The 16,166-nt window shown below is 39.0% G+C and overlaps 1 protein-coding gene across 1 annotated transcript in view; it reads right to left on the minus strand.

Annotated features, from left to right (window-relative positions):
- The window catches only part of LOC111956949 (potassium channel subfamily T member 2-like), a 61,346-nt gene extending 48,267 nt beyond the window's left edge, over positions 1-13,079 (minus strand). The window contains 9 exon segments of the mRNA XM_070436778.1: positions 6,892-6,986; positions 7,231-7,314; positions 7,767-7,841; positions 8,227-8,286; positions 8,471-8,519; positions 9,116-9,160; positions 12,112-12,211; positions 12,462-12,541; positions 12,740-13,079. Coding sequence (XP_070292879.1) covers positions 6,892-6,986; positions 7,231-7,314; positions 7,767-7,841; positions 8,227-8,286; positions 8,471-8,519; positions 9,116-9,160; positions 12,112-12,211; positions 12,462-12,541; positions 12,740-12,834 — 683 coding nt within the window. The 5' untranslated portion in view covers positions 12,835-13,079.
- Between the last annotated feature and the right edge of the window lie 3,087 nt (positions 13,080-16,166).

Below are 16,166 nucleotides of genomic sequence, written 5' to 3' on the forward strand. Positions count from 1 at the left end.
ATCAAAACTATGAAATAACACATATGGAATCATATAGTAACCTAAAAAGTGTTGAACAAATCAACATATATTTTTAGATTCTTCAAAGTAGCCACCCTTTGCCTTGATGACAACTTTGCACACTCTTGGCATTCTCTCAACCAGCTTCACCTGGAATGATTTTCCAATAGTCTTGAAGGAGTTCCCACGTATGCTGAGCACTTGTTGGCTGCTTTTCCTTCACTCTGCGGTCCAACTCATCCCAAACCATCTRAATTAGGTTGAGGTCGAGTGATTATGGAGGCCAGGTCATCTGATTCAGCACTCCATCACTCTCCTTGGTGAAATAGCCCTTACACAGCCTGGAGGTGATAGTCCCACTAAGCACAAACCAGATGGMARGGCATATCACTGCAAAATGCTGTGGTAGCCATGCTGGTTAAGTGTGCCTTGAATTCTAAATAAATCAGCGACAGTGTCACCAGTAATGCACCCCCACACCATCACACCACCTCCTCCATGCTTCACGGTGGGAACCACACATGCGGAGAACATCCGTTCACCTACTCTGCATCTCACAAGGACAAAGTGGTTGGAACTAAAAATCTAAAATTTGGACTCATCAGACCAAAGGACAGATTTCCACCGGTCTAATGTCCTTTGCTTATGTTTCTTGGCCCAAGCAAGTCTCTTATTATTGGTGTCCTTTAGTAGTGGTTTCTTTGCAGCATTTCGACCATGAAGGCCAGATCCACACAGACTCCTTTGAACAGTTGATGTTGAAATGTGTCTGTTACTTGAACTCTGTGATGTATTTATTTGGGCTGCAATCTGAGGTGCAGTTAASTCTAATGAACTTTTTTTTATTTAGCTAGGCAAGTCAGTTAAGAACAAATTCTTATTTACAATTACAGCCTAGGAACAGTGGGTTAACTGCCTTGTTCAGGGGCAGAACGACAGATATTTACCTTGTCACCTTGGGGATTCAATCCATCAACCTTTCGGTTACTGGCCCAACGCTCTAACCACTAGGCTACCTGCCTCCCCTTATCCTCTGCAGCAGAGGTAACTCTGGGTCTTCCTTTCCTGTGGRGGTCCTCATGAGAGCCAGATTCATCATAGCCCTTGATGGTTTTTGCGACTGCACTTGATGAAACTTGAAATTTTCCGAATTGACTGACCTTCACGTCTTAAAGTAATGATGGACTGTCGTTTCTCTTTGATTATTTGAGCTGTTCTTGCATTAATATGTACTTGGTCTTTTACCAAACAGGGCTATCATCTGTATACCTGCCCTACCATGTCACAACATAACTGATTTCTTCAAACGCATTAAAAATGAAAGAAATTCCTCAAATTAACTTTAACATGGCACACCTGTTAATTGAAATGRATTCCAGGTGACTACCTCATGATGCTGGTTGAGAGAACGCCATGAGTGTGAAAAGCTGTCATCAAGGCAAAGCGTGGCTCCTTTGAAGAATCTCAAATATAACATATATTTTGATTTGTTTAACACTTTTTTTGGTTACTATATGTTATCATAAATGTTATTTCATAATTTTGATCCCTTCACTATTATTCTACAATGTAGAAAATAGTAAAAATAAAGAAAAAACATTCAATGAGTAGGTGTTCAAACTTTTGACAGGTACTGTATATTTAATAGATTTGAAATACATTCCAAAATATATTATGGAATATGGCATTCGGGAAAGTATTCATACCCCTTGACTTTTCCCACATGTTGTTACGTTACAGACTTATTTTTAAATTGATTATAATGTTTTTTACTTCTCATCAAACTACACACAATACTCCAGAATGACAGAGTGAAAACAGGTTCAGACATTTTTGCAAAGGTATTACAAATAAAAAAACACAAATACCTTATTTACATAAGTATTCAGACCCTTTGCAATGAGACTCGAAATTGAGCCAGGTGAATCCTGTTTCCATTGATCATCCTTGAGATGTTTCTACAACATGATAAGAGTCCACCTGTGGTAAATTCAATTGATTGGACATGATTTGGAAAGGKACACAGCTGTCTATATAAGGTCCCACAGTTGACAGTTGTGGTAGAAACAGTATGTACAGTTGAAGTCGGAAGTTTACATACACCTTAGCCAAATACATTTAAACTCAGTTTTTCACAATTTCTGACATTTAATCCTAGTAAAAATTCCCTGTTTTAGGTCAGTTAGGATCCCCACTTTATTTTAAGAATGTGAAATGTCAGAATAATAGTAGAGAGAATGATTTATTTCGGCTTTTATTTCTTTCATCAGTGGGTCAGACGTTTACATACACTCAATTAGTATTTGCAAGCATTGCCTTTAAATTGTTTAACTTGGGTCTGTCACGACTTCCACCGAAGTCGGTCCCTCTCCTTGTTCGGGCGGTGTTCGGCGGTCGACGTCACCGACCTTCTAGCCATCACTGATCCATTTTTCATTTTCCATTGGTTTTGTCTTGTCTTCCATCACACCTGGTTCCAATCCCATCAATTACATGTTGTGTATTTAACCCTCTGTTTCCCCTCATGTCCTTGTCGGTGATTGTTTGTTGTATGTATTGGTGTATGTTGTATGTTCTGGTGTGCGACGGGTTTTMCACCCTCTTATTTTATTTTGTATATTTTGGTTTCCGGAGTTTTTTGAATATTTATTAAACGGCTCCGTTTATACCAAGTTCACTCTCCTGCGCCTGACTTCCCTATCACCAGCAGGGTCAAACGTTTTGGGAAGCCTTCCACAAGCTTCCCACAATAAGTTGGGTGAATTTTGGCCCATTCCTCCTCACACACGCTTTTTCAGTTCTGCCCACAGATTTTCTATAAGATTGAGGTAAGYGCTTTGTGATGGCCACTCCAATACCTTGACTTTTTAACCCATTTTGCCACAACTTTTGAAGTATGCTTGAGGCCATTGTTCATTTGGAAAACTCATTTGCGACCAAGCTTTAACTTCCTGACTGATGTCTTGAGATGTAGCTTCAATATATCTACATAATTTTACTTCCTCGTGAAGCCATCTATTTTGTGAAGTGCACCAGTCCCTCCTGCAGCAAAGCACCCCTACAACATGATGCTGCCACCCCCGTGCTTCACAGTTGGGATGGTGTTCTTCGGCTTGCAAGCCTCCCACTTTTTCCTCCAAACATAACAATGGTCATTATAGCCAAACAGTTATATTTCTGTTTCATCAGACCAGAGGACATTTCTACAAAAAGTATGATCTTTGTTCCCATGTGCAGTTGCAAACTGTAGTCTGGCTTTTTTATGGCGGTTTTGGAGCAGTGGCTTCTTCCTTGCTGAGCGGCCTTTCAGGTTATGTCGATATAGGACTCGTTTTACTGTGGATATAGATACTTTTGTATCTGTTTCCTCCAGCATCTTCACAAGGGCCTTTGCTGCTGTTCTGGGATTGATTTTCACTTTTTGCACCAAAGTACGTGCATCTCTCAGAGACAGAACGCATCTCCTTCCTGAGCGGTATGACAGCTGCGTTGTCCCATGGTGTTTATACTTGAGTACGATTGTTTGTACAGATGAACGTGGTGCCTTCAGGCTTTTGGAAATTGCTCCCAAGGATGAACCAGACTTGTGGAGGTCTACAATTTCTTTTCTGAGGTCTTGGCTGGTTTCTTTTGATTTTCCCATGATGTCAAGCAAAGAGAGTTTGAAGGTAGGCCTTGAAATACATCCACAGGTACACCTCCAATTGACAAAAAGTATGTCAATTAGCCTATTAGAAGCTTCTAAAGCCATGACATCATTTTCTGGAATTTTCCAAGCTGTTAAAAGGCACAGTCAATTTAGTGTTTGAACTTCTGACCCACTGGAATTGTGGTACAGTGAATTATAAGTGAAATAATCTGTCTGTAAACAATTGTTGGAAAAATTACTTGTGTCATGCACAAAGTAGATGTCCTAACCAACTTGCCAAAACTATAGTTTGTTAACAAAGAATTTGTGGAGTGGTTGAAAAACAAGTTTTAATGACTCCAACCTAAGTGTATGTAAACTTCCGACTTCAACTGTAGATTATTTTGGGGGGGATACAGGAGCCCTTCCTAACTCAGTTGCCGAAAAGGAAGGAAACTGCTCAGGGATTTCACCATGATGCCAYTGGTGACTTTAAAACAGTTKGTGTTTAATGGTTGTGAACAACAAATTTGGTTGTAACAACAAATTTGTGGAGTGGTTAAAAAATAGTTTTAATGACTCCAACCTAAGTGTATGTAAACTTCRGACTTCAACTGTATTTAACTGATCTATTTGATATTAATGTTTAACAATTCATATTTAACTAATAGTAAGAGATTTCTGTCCTACTAGTGTCTGTGTTTTCATGGGCTCCATTCTCGTTCCCTGCAGCTAATTTGGGCYTACAGTATGGTCACTGGAYATGGCTTGAGCTTACAAATMAGTTAAAGACWGCATCTTATAGACAAGAATGTGTTTTACTAGAGAAAGCTTAGGAGTAGAACAATCCCTCATTGTCTCAAAATCATCCTCGCATCTGGGAAACTAAGCGAGGGTGGGGTTAAGACAACAACCCACGTGCAGATAATGACAGGATGAACCCAGAGTGGCTTATGAGGCCCCTTGGTCTGCAAGAGGCGCGTTGAACCAACCATGATTGAGCATTGTTAATGTCCGCTATATATAGTACTCTGCATTTGTATAAAGGTTAGGTTACTCGGTACAACACTCAAGGGTGTGGGGACGACCAGACTCATTATTGCAATAATGAATCACTATTAAATAAAGATAGTTGTTTGAAGAAATGACCAAGTCTCTCTCAGTACTGAATTTCCATGACAAAGTGCATGGACTCATGGACATTCAAAGACTTATCCCGAAGCAACTCCAGCATTGTCTTGGCTGTGTTCTTAGGGTCATTGTCCTGTTGGACTTTTTCCATTTAAGAATGATGGAGGCCACTGTGTTCTTGGGGACCTTCAATGCTACAGACATTTTTTGGTACCCTTCCCCAGATCTGTTCCTCGACACAATCCTGTCTCAGAGATTCAAGGACAATTCCTTCGACCTCAGGGCTTGGTTTTTGCTCTGACATGCACTGTCAACTGTGGGACCTTATAAAGACAGGTGTGTCCATTCCAAATCATGTCCAATCAGTTGAATTTACGACAGGTAGACTCCYATCAAGTTGTAGAAACATCTCAACGATAAGCAATGGAAACAGGATGCACCTGAGCTCAATTTCGAGTCTCATAGCAAAGGGTCTGAATACTTATGTAAATAAGGTATTTCTGTACATTTTTTATAAATGTGCAAAAATGTCTGAAAACCTGTTTTCACTTCGTCATTGTGGGGTAGTGTGTATAGATTGCAGAGGAATTGTTTTTTATTGAATCCATATTAGAATAAGGCTGTAATGTAACAAAATGTGGAAAAAGTCAAGGGGTCTGAACTTTCCAAAGGTACTGTAAATACAAAATGCAAGCAGAAAGAAAAACACGTCCATAAAAAACAGACACATTCATGACTAATAAAGTCCTCAGAATACATTTTAAGGCATTACATGCATTTGAGCAAAGACGCAAATGTGCTACATATGACTTTTAATATACCGTTTTTTTTCATATGGGATGACTTTATTTCACATTAGAAAGATCAGATTCACACATTGTATAAGATTACTTCCCAAGCAAAGTCCAATTTGTTTGACATCTCAACTTTAGGTTGTAGCTCAGCTTCTGAAAGCCATAGAGACAAACCAAAGATATTCCCATGTGCATCAGAGTCGAGTCGTCCGCGGGCATTTTACCACTTGTTTCTAGCCTAAAGCATAGCAGATGAATGTTTTAGGTATTAACAATTGCAAATTGTAAAAAATATATCTTTTTTTTTAACCCTCAAATCAAGGAAGGTCCAACGCCCCTACACGAAATGTTGCCCCTAAATTGGGGACCCCTACCTTAGATAACATAGCTAATCACTGTCCTTCCATTTCACTTCCATCTGGTCATTCGACTAACTGTCTACTGACTAGCTGTCTATTGACCAATAACAAACCAATTCAGTATTGTGACATCATTCTATTACCATCACGAAAAGCAACGGCAACGTCGTGCTAGCATTATACCTTAAAAACAAAATAAACCATGATCCCACTGGGCACACACTAGTTCAGTCAATGTTTTTTTAACGTAATTTCAACAAAATTACGTTGAACCAATGTGGATAGACGTTGAATTGACATCTGTGCCCAGTGGGATATTTAATGTTCTATGCAATGTGAATAAACACAGTGAAATACTGCCTGTTGAGTGCAGGGTAGGTTCTTTGGAATATTTGCCTTCAACTTTCCTTAAAAATACATTTTACAGGATCTAGTAGTAATTGCTGCCACTACCTTGCTTTTGTGGCATCGCACACATTACATTAATGGTCTTGTGGCAGTCAACAGGAAGCCAGATATTGAGGGAATTGTTCCGAGGTAATTGACATTGTAATGCCATTTACACAGAGTGCACTGGAGAAAATAGGTCCCAGAGCTGTACACTTGGTAACCCAGAAATATGATGTCAGACGTGGTGCATTAGTGGCAAATGACTGTAAGTGCTTGAAGCTCTGAGGTGGAAAACCGCAGATAATGGCCAGCAATTCAATCTGGGCTGACCCCGTAAAATCCTATTGGATGTGGGAGAGGGAGAGATGGTCCAAAGCAGGGTGCTTTGCCTCCTCCATCCACTTATTGAGTTAGCAATTTAGCATGTCCTCTCAGTCTAAGTGCTAACATCTTTTTTGTTGTTGTTTATCGTCATTTCTGAAACGAATTGTTTGCTTAATTTAAAATTGGTTTTCGAAGTGCCCATGTTTGGGATGCAGACTGCAATCTACCAGTGCACACACATTCAAGCAGGCACCCACACACTCACCAAGTGAATATGAGGCAGAAGAGGGTGGAGATGAGGATGAGCACCTGGTTGAAGATGGCAGACTGTGTTCGCTGTATGGCACGATGCAGGTCATTCTAGGGGGGGGAGGTTATGGATGGTAAACCTCTTACCTCTATTTTTGTAAAGGATTTTTTTTCAAATATTTCATTGCTAAATAAGGTAGGTACACATAGTTGAGATGGGGAGACAGAACAGAGGGATAGAGCAGTGGCAGGGATCGAACCACTGCCTCCAGATGTAATGTGTGGTCCAGAGGCAGTAGCACTATCACGACATGCTGATTCAGCCGTATCTGAGTTGAGGCATGTTAACACTCACAATCATATTCTCCAAGGCATGCTTGGCCAACCAGCAGTTCAGGAACACTGGGATGAAAAGGTTCCGCAGAGGGAGCCACATGATCTGAAAGAGCACAGAGATCGTTATAGGCTATCCCATCTATAGAAGCCCAAAACGTTCCTGACAATGTTGCCAGATACAAAGAGATAGGTTATCACAATGTTTCAGCAATGTAGCTGTGTTAGCTGGGGAGACTCTGGTCATGATTCTCTCGGGGACAAAACATACTACTAGGAGTTTGTAGGCACGTACAGTATATGATGTGACTTAAAACATCTTAAAATCCCAGTTAAAACCCCATACAAGTTAGAATTCAGCCGTGTTCATCATTAGCTGTGACTATGGGAGGAGACCATAATAGCCCTGCCATAGCATTGTGTTTTGCTAGAGTCCAGGGCCCATATTCCTGTCTCAGAGTGGGAGTGCTGATCTAGGATCAGTTCCCCCCCCCCCCTTAATTATTATTTGAAAGGAAAATCTGATCCTAGGCCCTGTTCGAGTGTGTTAACTCTTACGGTGAGCAGGAAAGGCACTGTGTTCACCATCTCCAGGATAAACGTCAACCGAAMTATCTGCTCCCAAATGTTGCCCTGAGGACAAAGTAGAGAGCAGTCATGTTTCTTCCTTTGTATCTCTTTTAGCCCTTTTTGGGGTTTATCTTCTGCTTCCTTTTGGGGCAGCAGGTAGCCTAATGGTTAGCGTGTTGGGCCAGTAACCGAAAGGTTGCTGGATCGAATCCCCGAGCTGACAAGGTAAAAATCTGTTGTTCTGCCCCCAGTAGGTCGTTATTGTAAATAATAATTTGTTCTTAACTGTCTTGCCTAGTTAAATAAAGGTTACATTTAAAAACAAAACACAGTTAATCTGTTTCACAATCTATTGACTTTATATATAGATATACATACTGTAGAGTAGACATTACAATGAATGTTTCCTAAGACTGAGTGACATCCTATGGAGTGGGATGGTACTTACCTTGTAACTCAGGTAAGTCAATAGAATAGTTTCAAAAAGACAGATAACTGCKACAGACACCTGTTGAAGAAATAGAATCAAGCACCTTGTTTTCATCGAGTCTTATAAAAAATTATTGGGAAGCAGGTTAACTGAGAAAATAAACAACAAACAGTAGTAATTTCATAGTGCCCATGTATACAGTAGTTAGCAAACAACTACATTTGAATAAATTATGAAGAGAATTTGTTGGCAGAAATTTCACCTGTAACGGCCATATTAAAAGACTTCGTTCMACCCACATTATGGGAGACCTGGTGGGGGGAAAAGCTGTGTGTTAGTTTACAACTGGAGATTGAGATGAAGAGAGATACTTGAATCATGTCCAGAGAATGACTAGCCATCAGTGGTGTGTAGAGAATAACTAATTGGTTGTGCTTGATGTTGGATTAAAGAGTCCCTGAAAACAATACATTGTCCAGGAGTTTTCCCAAACTTAGGACAATGTTTCTGTTCAGGATGGTACCCTAGTATGAGAGTGGATTTAGGGACACTGGTGTAGGGTTGAGACATGAAACCACTACAAACATCTGACAAGGCTTCAGAAAAGGCGAACAGCTTAAAGCAGTGGATTGCTGTCCTGTTGCTTGCAGTCATCGTGGTGTGTTATAGCAACCAACTGCTGGGTTCCGGTGGCTGTTTGTGCCAATTCAACATCTAGAATTGTTGGGAAATAACTGGAAAATGGCGGCCAATATTTGGGTCAGAACCACATTGTTCTGCTGTTTCCTCTCTAAGTGAGTGTGTCTCGATGTATTGTTACCGGGTAATATTGATATTATTAGGTCTGGATACGCTTCTCTTTTATTTAACACTCTATTAGATAAGAGTAGATAGCGTAAACACTCACCAGTCAATATTTAAAAAGATGTATGTTTGATTGGGGCATCCCCAGCTGTAGAGAGAAGAAATATGTCAAAATATTTAACATGCACTATGCACAATAGTATTGAAGAAAATGAAATTCTACAGTCATTTCAAAACAAGGACAACGGCAAGGAAACTGACTGTACCCATCTCATCATTTTATCAAAACTGAGTACAACGTGACCCAACTCTTATTTGCTTACGTTTCCAGATGAGGATGATGTATTGTAAAAGCATTTAGATTTACAAAGCTTACATAAATTAACCCAATTGAAGCTACGCTGACCAATGTAATAGCTCAGATCGAAAAGCGACTCAGATGTAGGTTACAATGCTTTCTGTCCACCAGCATTATAAAGTCCACCCACACAGACATGGCCAGAGAGGAAGAGGCGAAGCAAGAGGGTTTACTCAAAATCCTAAAATCTATCAACGTTAAGCAGATCATTAATTATTAAGACCGTTTTTACCTGGGGGACAACAACTGTAGAATTTAGACAATATAAAAATGTATTGCTATTTTGATACATGAGACTTATTTGATTTAATAGAAGTTTCTTAATGCTTAGGTTGTTACGAGTGTACTGATAGTGCTTTTGGAAAGTATTCAGACCCCTTCCCCTTTCCCACGTTTTGTTACGTAAACAACCTTGTTCTAAAATGGATTAAATTATATTTTTTCTTAATCAATCTACACACAATACCCCATAATGACGAAGTGAAAACAGGTTTAGACATTTTTTCAGATGTATTAAAAAAAAGATTTTTTTGTTGTTGTAGTCCCAGACATGAATCAGGTAATTTTGTCTGGGACTACAACCAAAAAATATGTTTAATTTTTTTCTTTTTTTACTGCTGTTTTGACTGAGCTAGAGTCTAGAAAGAATGATAGACAGTGAATTGAATGATTCCGTACATGTTCAGTGCATTCACTTCCTCTGTTTCCAGGCATAGAAATGAAAGTATTAGAATCATTGTCGTTAGCTAGGTTTCCTTCCAATTGGCGACAGATTTTCATGTGAATATTAATCAAATCTGCATAAAACAATACGGACATTTCCCCACCAGAGATGTGTTTCCATCAAACTGACTTATTGCGGATAAAAGGCTGTGCATGATGACATAGTGCACATAAAAATAACTGTGGTTAAATTCCCATGTACCGAATAAAAAGTGCAAGTTAAATGGGTTTCCATAGAATCTTCAACTCTACTGATCCCATTGGGCACAAACTGGTTGAATCAACGTTGGTTCAACATCATTTGTCAATATATTGTGGCGTGGAATCTAAGTGGAGAATACATTGGATTTGAAAAAAAGTTATCAATGTAAAATGTTGTTTTGAGGGTGACATTTCAGCCACAGGATTACGTCATCATGGTAACCAAATTTCAACAGACAAACCTTGTATGAAATATGTTGAATTTGTACCTTTAAAACAATGTCTGATCTTCAGCATTATATCCACTATCAGGAAAAGAAAAAAAACGAACAGAACGTCCTACTGGAGAGTTGATCTATCTACACCTACCCTTTGGTCTCCTATCCAGGGTTTTAACCAAGTTCAGCCCTTCTCAGCTATGTATGATATTTGTCACTGACTATTACCGATGAGCCTCTGTGAGAATCATTGTTGAGAGATCACAATGTAAAAACTAAATAGATTCTCCGTTGCTATTGAAATCATTCCGAAGGGTAGATTTAAGAGCAAATGAAATGTAACCATACTTTATCACTCATAAATCAATGATGCTATTTCGGCCTAAATATAGCATTTGCAAAGTCATCAACAGCTATTGTTTAATTTCAACCCAGAATTAATCAGAAAATATACAATACAATAGGCCTTGGGTTTCCAACATGAATCCAGCATATCAATTATTCATTTGTAGAAAAAATGGAATTAAAGCCAGACTAAGTCAGTGGCACAGATGGAACTATCCAAGCAGAATATAAATCCCCTTTAAAARGTTTATATTTGGTTGCATTGACAACCAAACACAATTCAATATCTCTTTTGAAATACAATAAATAGCCTATTAACTTGGCAACAAGTTAACAAATGATATGCTGAATTCCCCACTTAAACTCAAAAAATAAAAGTTAAAGAACGGGATTAAGCCAGTGGCTCAGATGGAACAATTCAAGGTGTAGATACAACTCCTTTAAATGTTGATATTTGGTTGCGTTGCGTTGCCAACTGAACACAATTCAATATTACCCTTGTAATACAGCAAAGCAAAGGTTATCTTACAAACTAATGTAACATTTAACCTTAAAATGTGTAACACATACATGGCCACWTTGAGGTTACTGTAACTATTAATGCATTTTTATGTAATCATGTTCAAGATAGCATGCATAGGTTGTCACAGGTCTGTGGAGAATTCCACAATTGCTATAATAATCTGAGCAGAACCTTGAACGGCATTGATCACTTGCACCATGTACTTTAATGTAATCTCAACTGCAATCCGGGTCATTTGGTTGTGCTATTCGATGATGCACAGTGATAACACATTATTCAGTTGTATAAATAAACAAAATATCTGTCAGTGTATTCCTACTGTATTTGAACTTGGCATAATTAATTATACCGACACAAAAAGATCCCACCATGTCGAATGAACTAARTGTCRGTCGACATTATAAAGGTGAACCGGCATTTTCTGCTTCCATCAGCCCGATTGTGAATGTTTTCATACAACAGGTAATTAATCCGCATGAAATGGCTGGATGGAAACCTGGTTAGTAAGACATTTTCCATGGCATGGTTTTGGTACTGTTAATGGCTAATAGTTTCCACATTCTCTACTAATTATCCCTTGTTTCTTCTCTGAGAATTACTATACCTTGAGGGCCATCTTTAGAGGGCTGTTGTCAAATTGTAGTCATAAAAATGCAACATTTCTTTGACAATTCAGTGAATACCAGGTGGTATCTACATGTACCTACGAGACATTCAATTACTATCCTTACCAGCCATGTCCTTTGGATGGGTCATCTGTCAATACGCGACACATGTATAAGAGACAGCTCAGAACCTTTAGGGAGAGGTCAAACACTTGTATTCTTAGGCCTAGGAGACAAAGACAGAGACGTTATAATGGCATACCTAGGGTCAGTACTTCCTCACCATGTGACCTGACCAGGAACATCTCTGGGCCCCTTTGCTATAACTGGTTCAACAGTTTGCTATTTGTTGCTGATGCAACGGGTGAATTTTTACTATGTCTTTAAAATAAAGTACAAATAAGATTTATTAGATGGATAGTAACAGCATATAGTGTAGTTCAACTGTGACTACACAGTTAAAAAACATTACTTACTTGATCTTTGGTTTTTGATGAAGAACAGTTTAAGTGTCTCTTTGAAAGTACTTTCATTGGCATAAAATTCGACTTGCACCCTTAAATAAAGAGAAATATAAATAGTTTCTATAAATAAAATATTTACTAAGCATTTTCACATGGGTAAGGCTGGATATTAAACAAGTGCAAGGATTCCACAGGTGCAAACTCTTAAATAAATGTACAACAATGTTAAACCACATGGTAATTCTGTATTATTTCAATTGTAGCTAACACGTCAAACAAACTCAACGTACCTGTCGTCATTTAGTAAATTCTGGTCCCCGAGGAGTAAGTCCCTGAATCTATACCTCGGGGGAAGACGGGGTACTTCGCTCTCCAAATCAACCATAGTTCTCCTTAGCTGTAGCTACATCAGTTGAAACAAAAGCTCAATCCAGATCTCAAATGTACACTTTTATAACAATGTTTCAAAACAATTGTTGCACTCTGTCGTGCATCCTTCTTCCAAGCGCCCGAAAAAGACTGCATCCATCACAAAAATATTGTTTTTTTATTTGGAAAACAAGGAAGCAGCTATATAGGTAAATTATTCAAAATCGTCCCATTGTTGAGCATCCTTGAGTGGATGTGTGCGACTAGACACCCAAGAGCATCATTATGCTCTTGAGACGTTGTGCATGTGTCATCTCACTGCAAGCATCATCCAAAGCGCACATCGCAGTCATTGGAGTCGTCAGTTTATTGGTGATGATGATTAGGCTAATAATGATGATGTGAATATACACTATATATAAAAAAGTATGTGGACACCCCTTCAAATTATTTGTTTTGGCTATTTCAGCCACACCCGTTGCTGACAGCTGTATAATCTCCATAGACAAACATTGGCAGTACAATGGCCTTACTGAGAGCTCAGTGACTTTCAACGTGGCACTGTCATAGGATACCACTTTTCTAACAAGTGAGTTCGTCAAATTTTGGCCATGCTAGAGCTGCCCGGTCAACTGTAAGGGCTGTTATTGTGCAGTGGAAACGTCCAGGAGCAACAACGGCTCAGCCGCGAAGTGGTAGGCCATACAAACCCACAGGACTGCCGAGTGCTGAAGCGCGTAAAACTCGCCTGTCCTCGTCTTGCAACAATCACTAATGAGTTCCAAACTGCCTCTGGAAGCAACGTCAGCACAAGAACTGTTCCATGGCCGAGCAGCCGCACACACGCCTAAGATCACCATGCGCAATGCCAAGTGTCGGCTGGACTAGTGTAAAGCTCGCCGCCATTGGACTGGAAATGCGTTTTCTGGAGTGATGAATCACGCTTGAAGTTAGCTACATCCTTTACTATTCAAAACAATACTGTTTTGTTTGAAATACATTCATATGCACAAAAATGTAGGCTACATAGCCAGAGAAGAAGAGGTGAAGCAAGAGGATTTACTAATCTGTCTGTGTGAGATAAGCACTTTTCACTCAGAGTACAACAGTATGATTCATAATATCCATAAAACCCAGCGGTCAAACAGGGAAATAGTTCCAATCATTTTTTCCACCATACATTTTTTCCCCATGAGGATTTTAGAAATAATTCAAAAAAGGACTGTGTTTCGTGTAGACTTACCCTGGCGTGACGTTTTGATAACCGTGTAAATCTCTCTAGAACAAAGTGACTTTTATGCAAAAATTACCCAATTATCCAAGTTGAAATGACATGGTGTGCCCAGTGGATAATGACTCATGTCCCAACAGGTTCATTTTCACAGATCTACTGTAACTTTCTCCAACAGGTGATGAGGCCCCACTGCCAGACCACAACCTAGTGGCTCAGGTCTATTTTTACCTGGTAATGCAAACTTTGTTTCCCACTTTTCACCAGACTATTTTATCATATTTAGTGCCTCAAATAGAAGCTAGTCCAGTAACACTTACATCCAAGTATAATGATGACATGATTACAAGGCATATAAAAGGTTCTATTATACCTGGATTCTCAAAGTTAAGTGTTACTGTCAAGCAGTCGAAGCTAGAATCTTGCCGTACTACGCCACTAGGTGTGGTATGAGCCCTAGGAACTCAATTGAATAACTATAAAATAACAGGCTCTTGGTTTGGGGAGGGAGCAGTGTAACAGTGACCCAGAACCAAACCAAGAACCTATTGCATTCAGTTTCTTGGGCTCATATCACACCTAGGTGGCGAAGTATGGCTACATTCCACCCTTTGCTGCCTGACATTTGGCATAGTCATCAGAATTGGGTCTTTGGAGCAGTGTGCAGTTAACCAATGGTCTATCCAAAATTATCACTCCAGTGTTAAAGTGGGGCTAAAGTGGGGCTAAAGCTTAAGAGGGTGTGAACAATGCTGAATGGGTGTAGACAAAGAAGAGCTCTCCAGTAGGTGTACCAAAACATTCTAAGACCATTTTCTCAAAAGTGAGGTTACAAGATTATCAACATTCAAAGCATAATTACTTTCCCATTGTTCCTCAACTGTAGTGTATGATATACCATTTTCTAAGCTCTGAGTCTCTACTTTTATTCATTGTATTCATTCAAATGTTGCTACATAAGACCGGATCGGTCACAAATGGTGAAGCAAATCCACTTGTATAGGTAATTAAATGAATCACTAGCTAAAATGAGCAAGATACAATCACACATCCAACTGTCTTGTCTCATGATGTATCAACCATCATTGTCTTTTATATCAACTTCCTATATACCAGATCCCTGTACAGTCTAGCAAAGGACTTTTGACCTGTTGGATCTTACAAAATATATGTTTGTGAAGGAAGGAGCGAGTCAGACATTTCCGTGTAAAGGACAGCATTCCATAACACTTTTTTGGTTACTACATGATTCCATATGTGTTATTTCATAGTTTTGATGTKTTCACTATTATTCTACAAAGTAGAAAATAGTACATATAAAGAAAAAGCCCTTCAATGAGTAGGTGTGTCAACTTTTGACTGGTACTGTATATTTACAAAAAATATATACGGGGGATTGGAAATGATGCAGACAATTACATTGATAGAAGCCACAATCTCTCTGCAATATTAAAGTGATCTACACCCTAAAAATATATATACAAAAATAAATATGAATAAGCTCTGATTTATAAATATATAGCAACAACATTGCAAAGTATTTTAAGCATTTAAGCAATATGGRAAACAAACACATACTGTACATTTACACGTACATTTTGTGATCCTTTCAGATCTACAGGAACTGCCTAGGGACAGAGCCCACTATTGCAACCATTTACCCACTTGTTTCTAGCCCCAAGCACTGAGGATTCCACCCCTGAAACAACTAGCTGGAAAGTGCAATGTTGTTTACTTTACACCATATTATATTACTGTAAACCAAAAAAGTCCTGATGCTTTGACTTGATTGACATGGTGCCAACTGCCAAATAGAGGAGAACATATATACAGTTGAAGTCAGAAGTTTTCATACACCTTAGCCAAATACATTTAAACTCAGTTTTCATTTAATCCTTGTAAAAAAATTCCCTGTCTTAGGTCAGTTAGAATCACCAATTTGTTTTAAGAATGTGAAATGTCAGAATAATAGTAGAGAGAATGATTTATTTCAGCTTTTATTTCTTTCGTCACATTCCCAGTGGGTCAGAAGTTTACATACACTCAATRAGTATTTGGTAGCATTGCCTTTAAATTGTTTAACTTGGGTCAAACGTTTTGGGTAGCCTTCCACAAGC

The sequence above is a fragment of the Salvelinus sp. IW2-2015 genome, linkage group LG32 (assembly GCF_002910315.2).
Source record: "Salvelinus sp. IW2-2015 linkage group LG32, ASM291031v2, whole genome shotgun sequence".
In the NCBI taxonomy this organism is placed as follows: Eukaryota; Metazoa; Chordata; class Actinopteri; order Salmoniformes; family Salmonidae; genus Salvelinus; species Salvelinus sp. IW2-2015.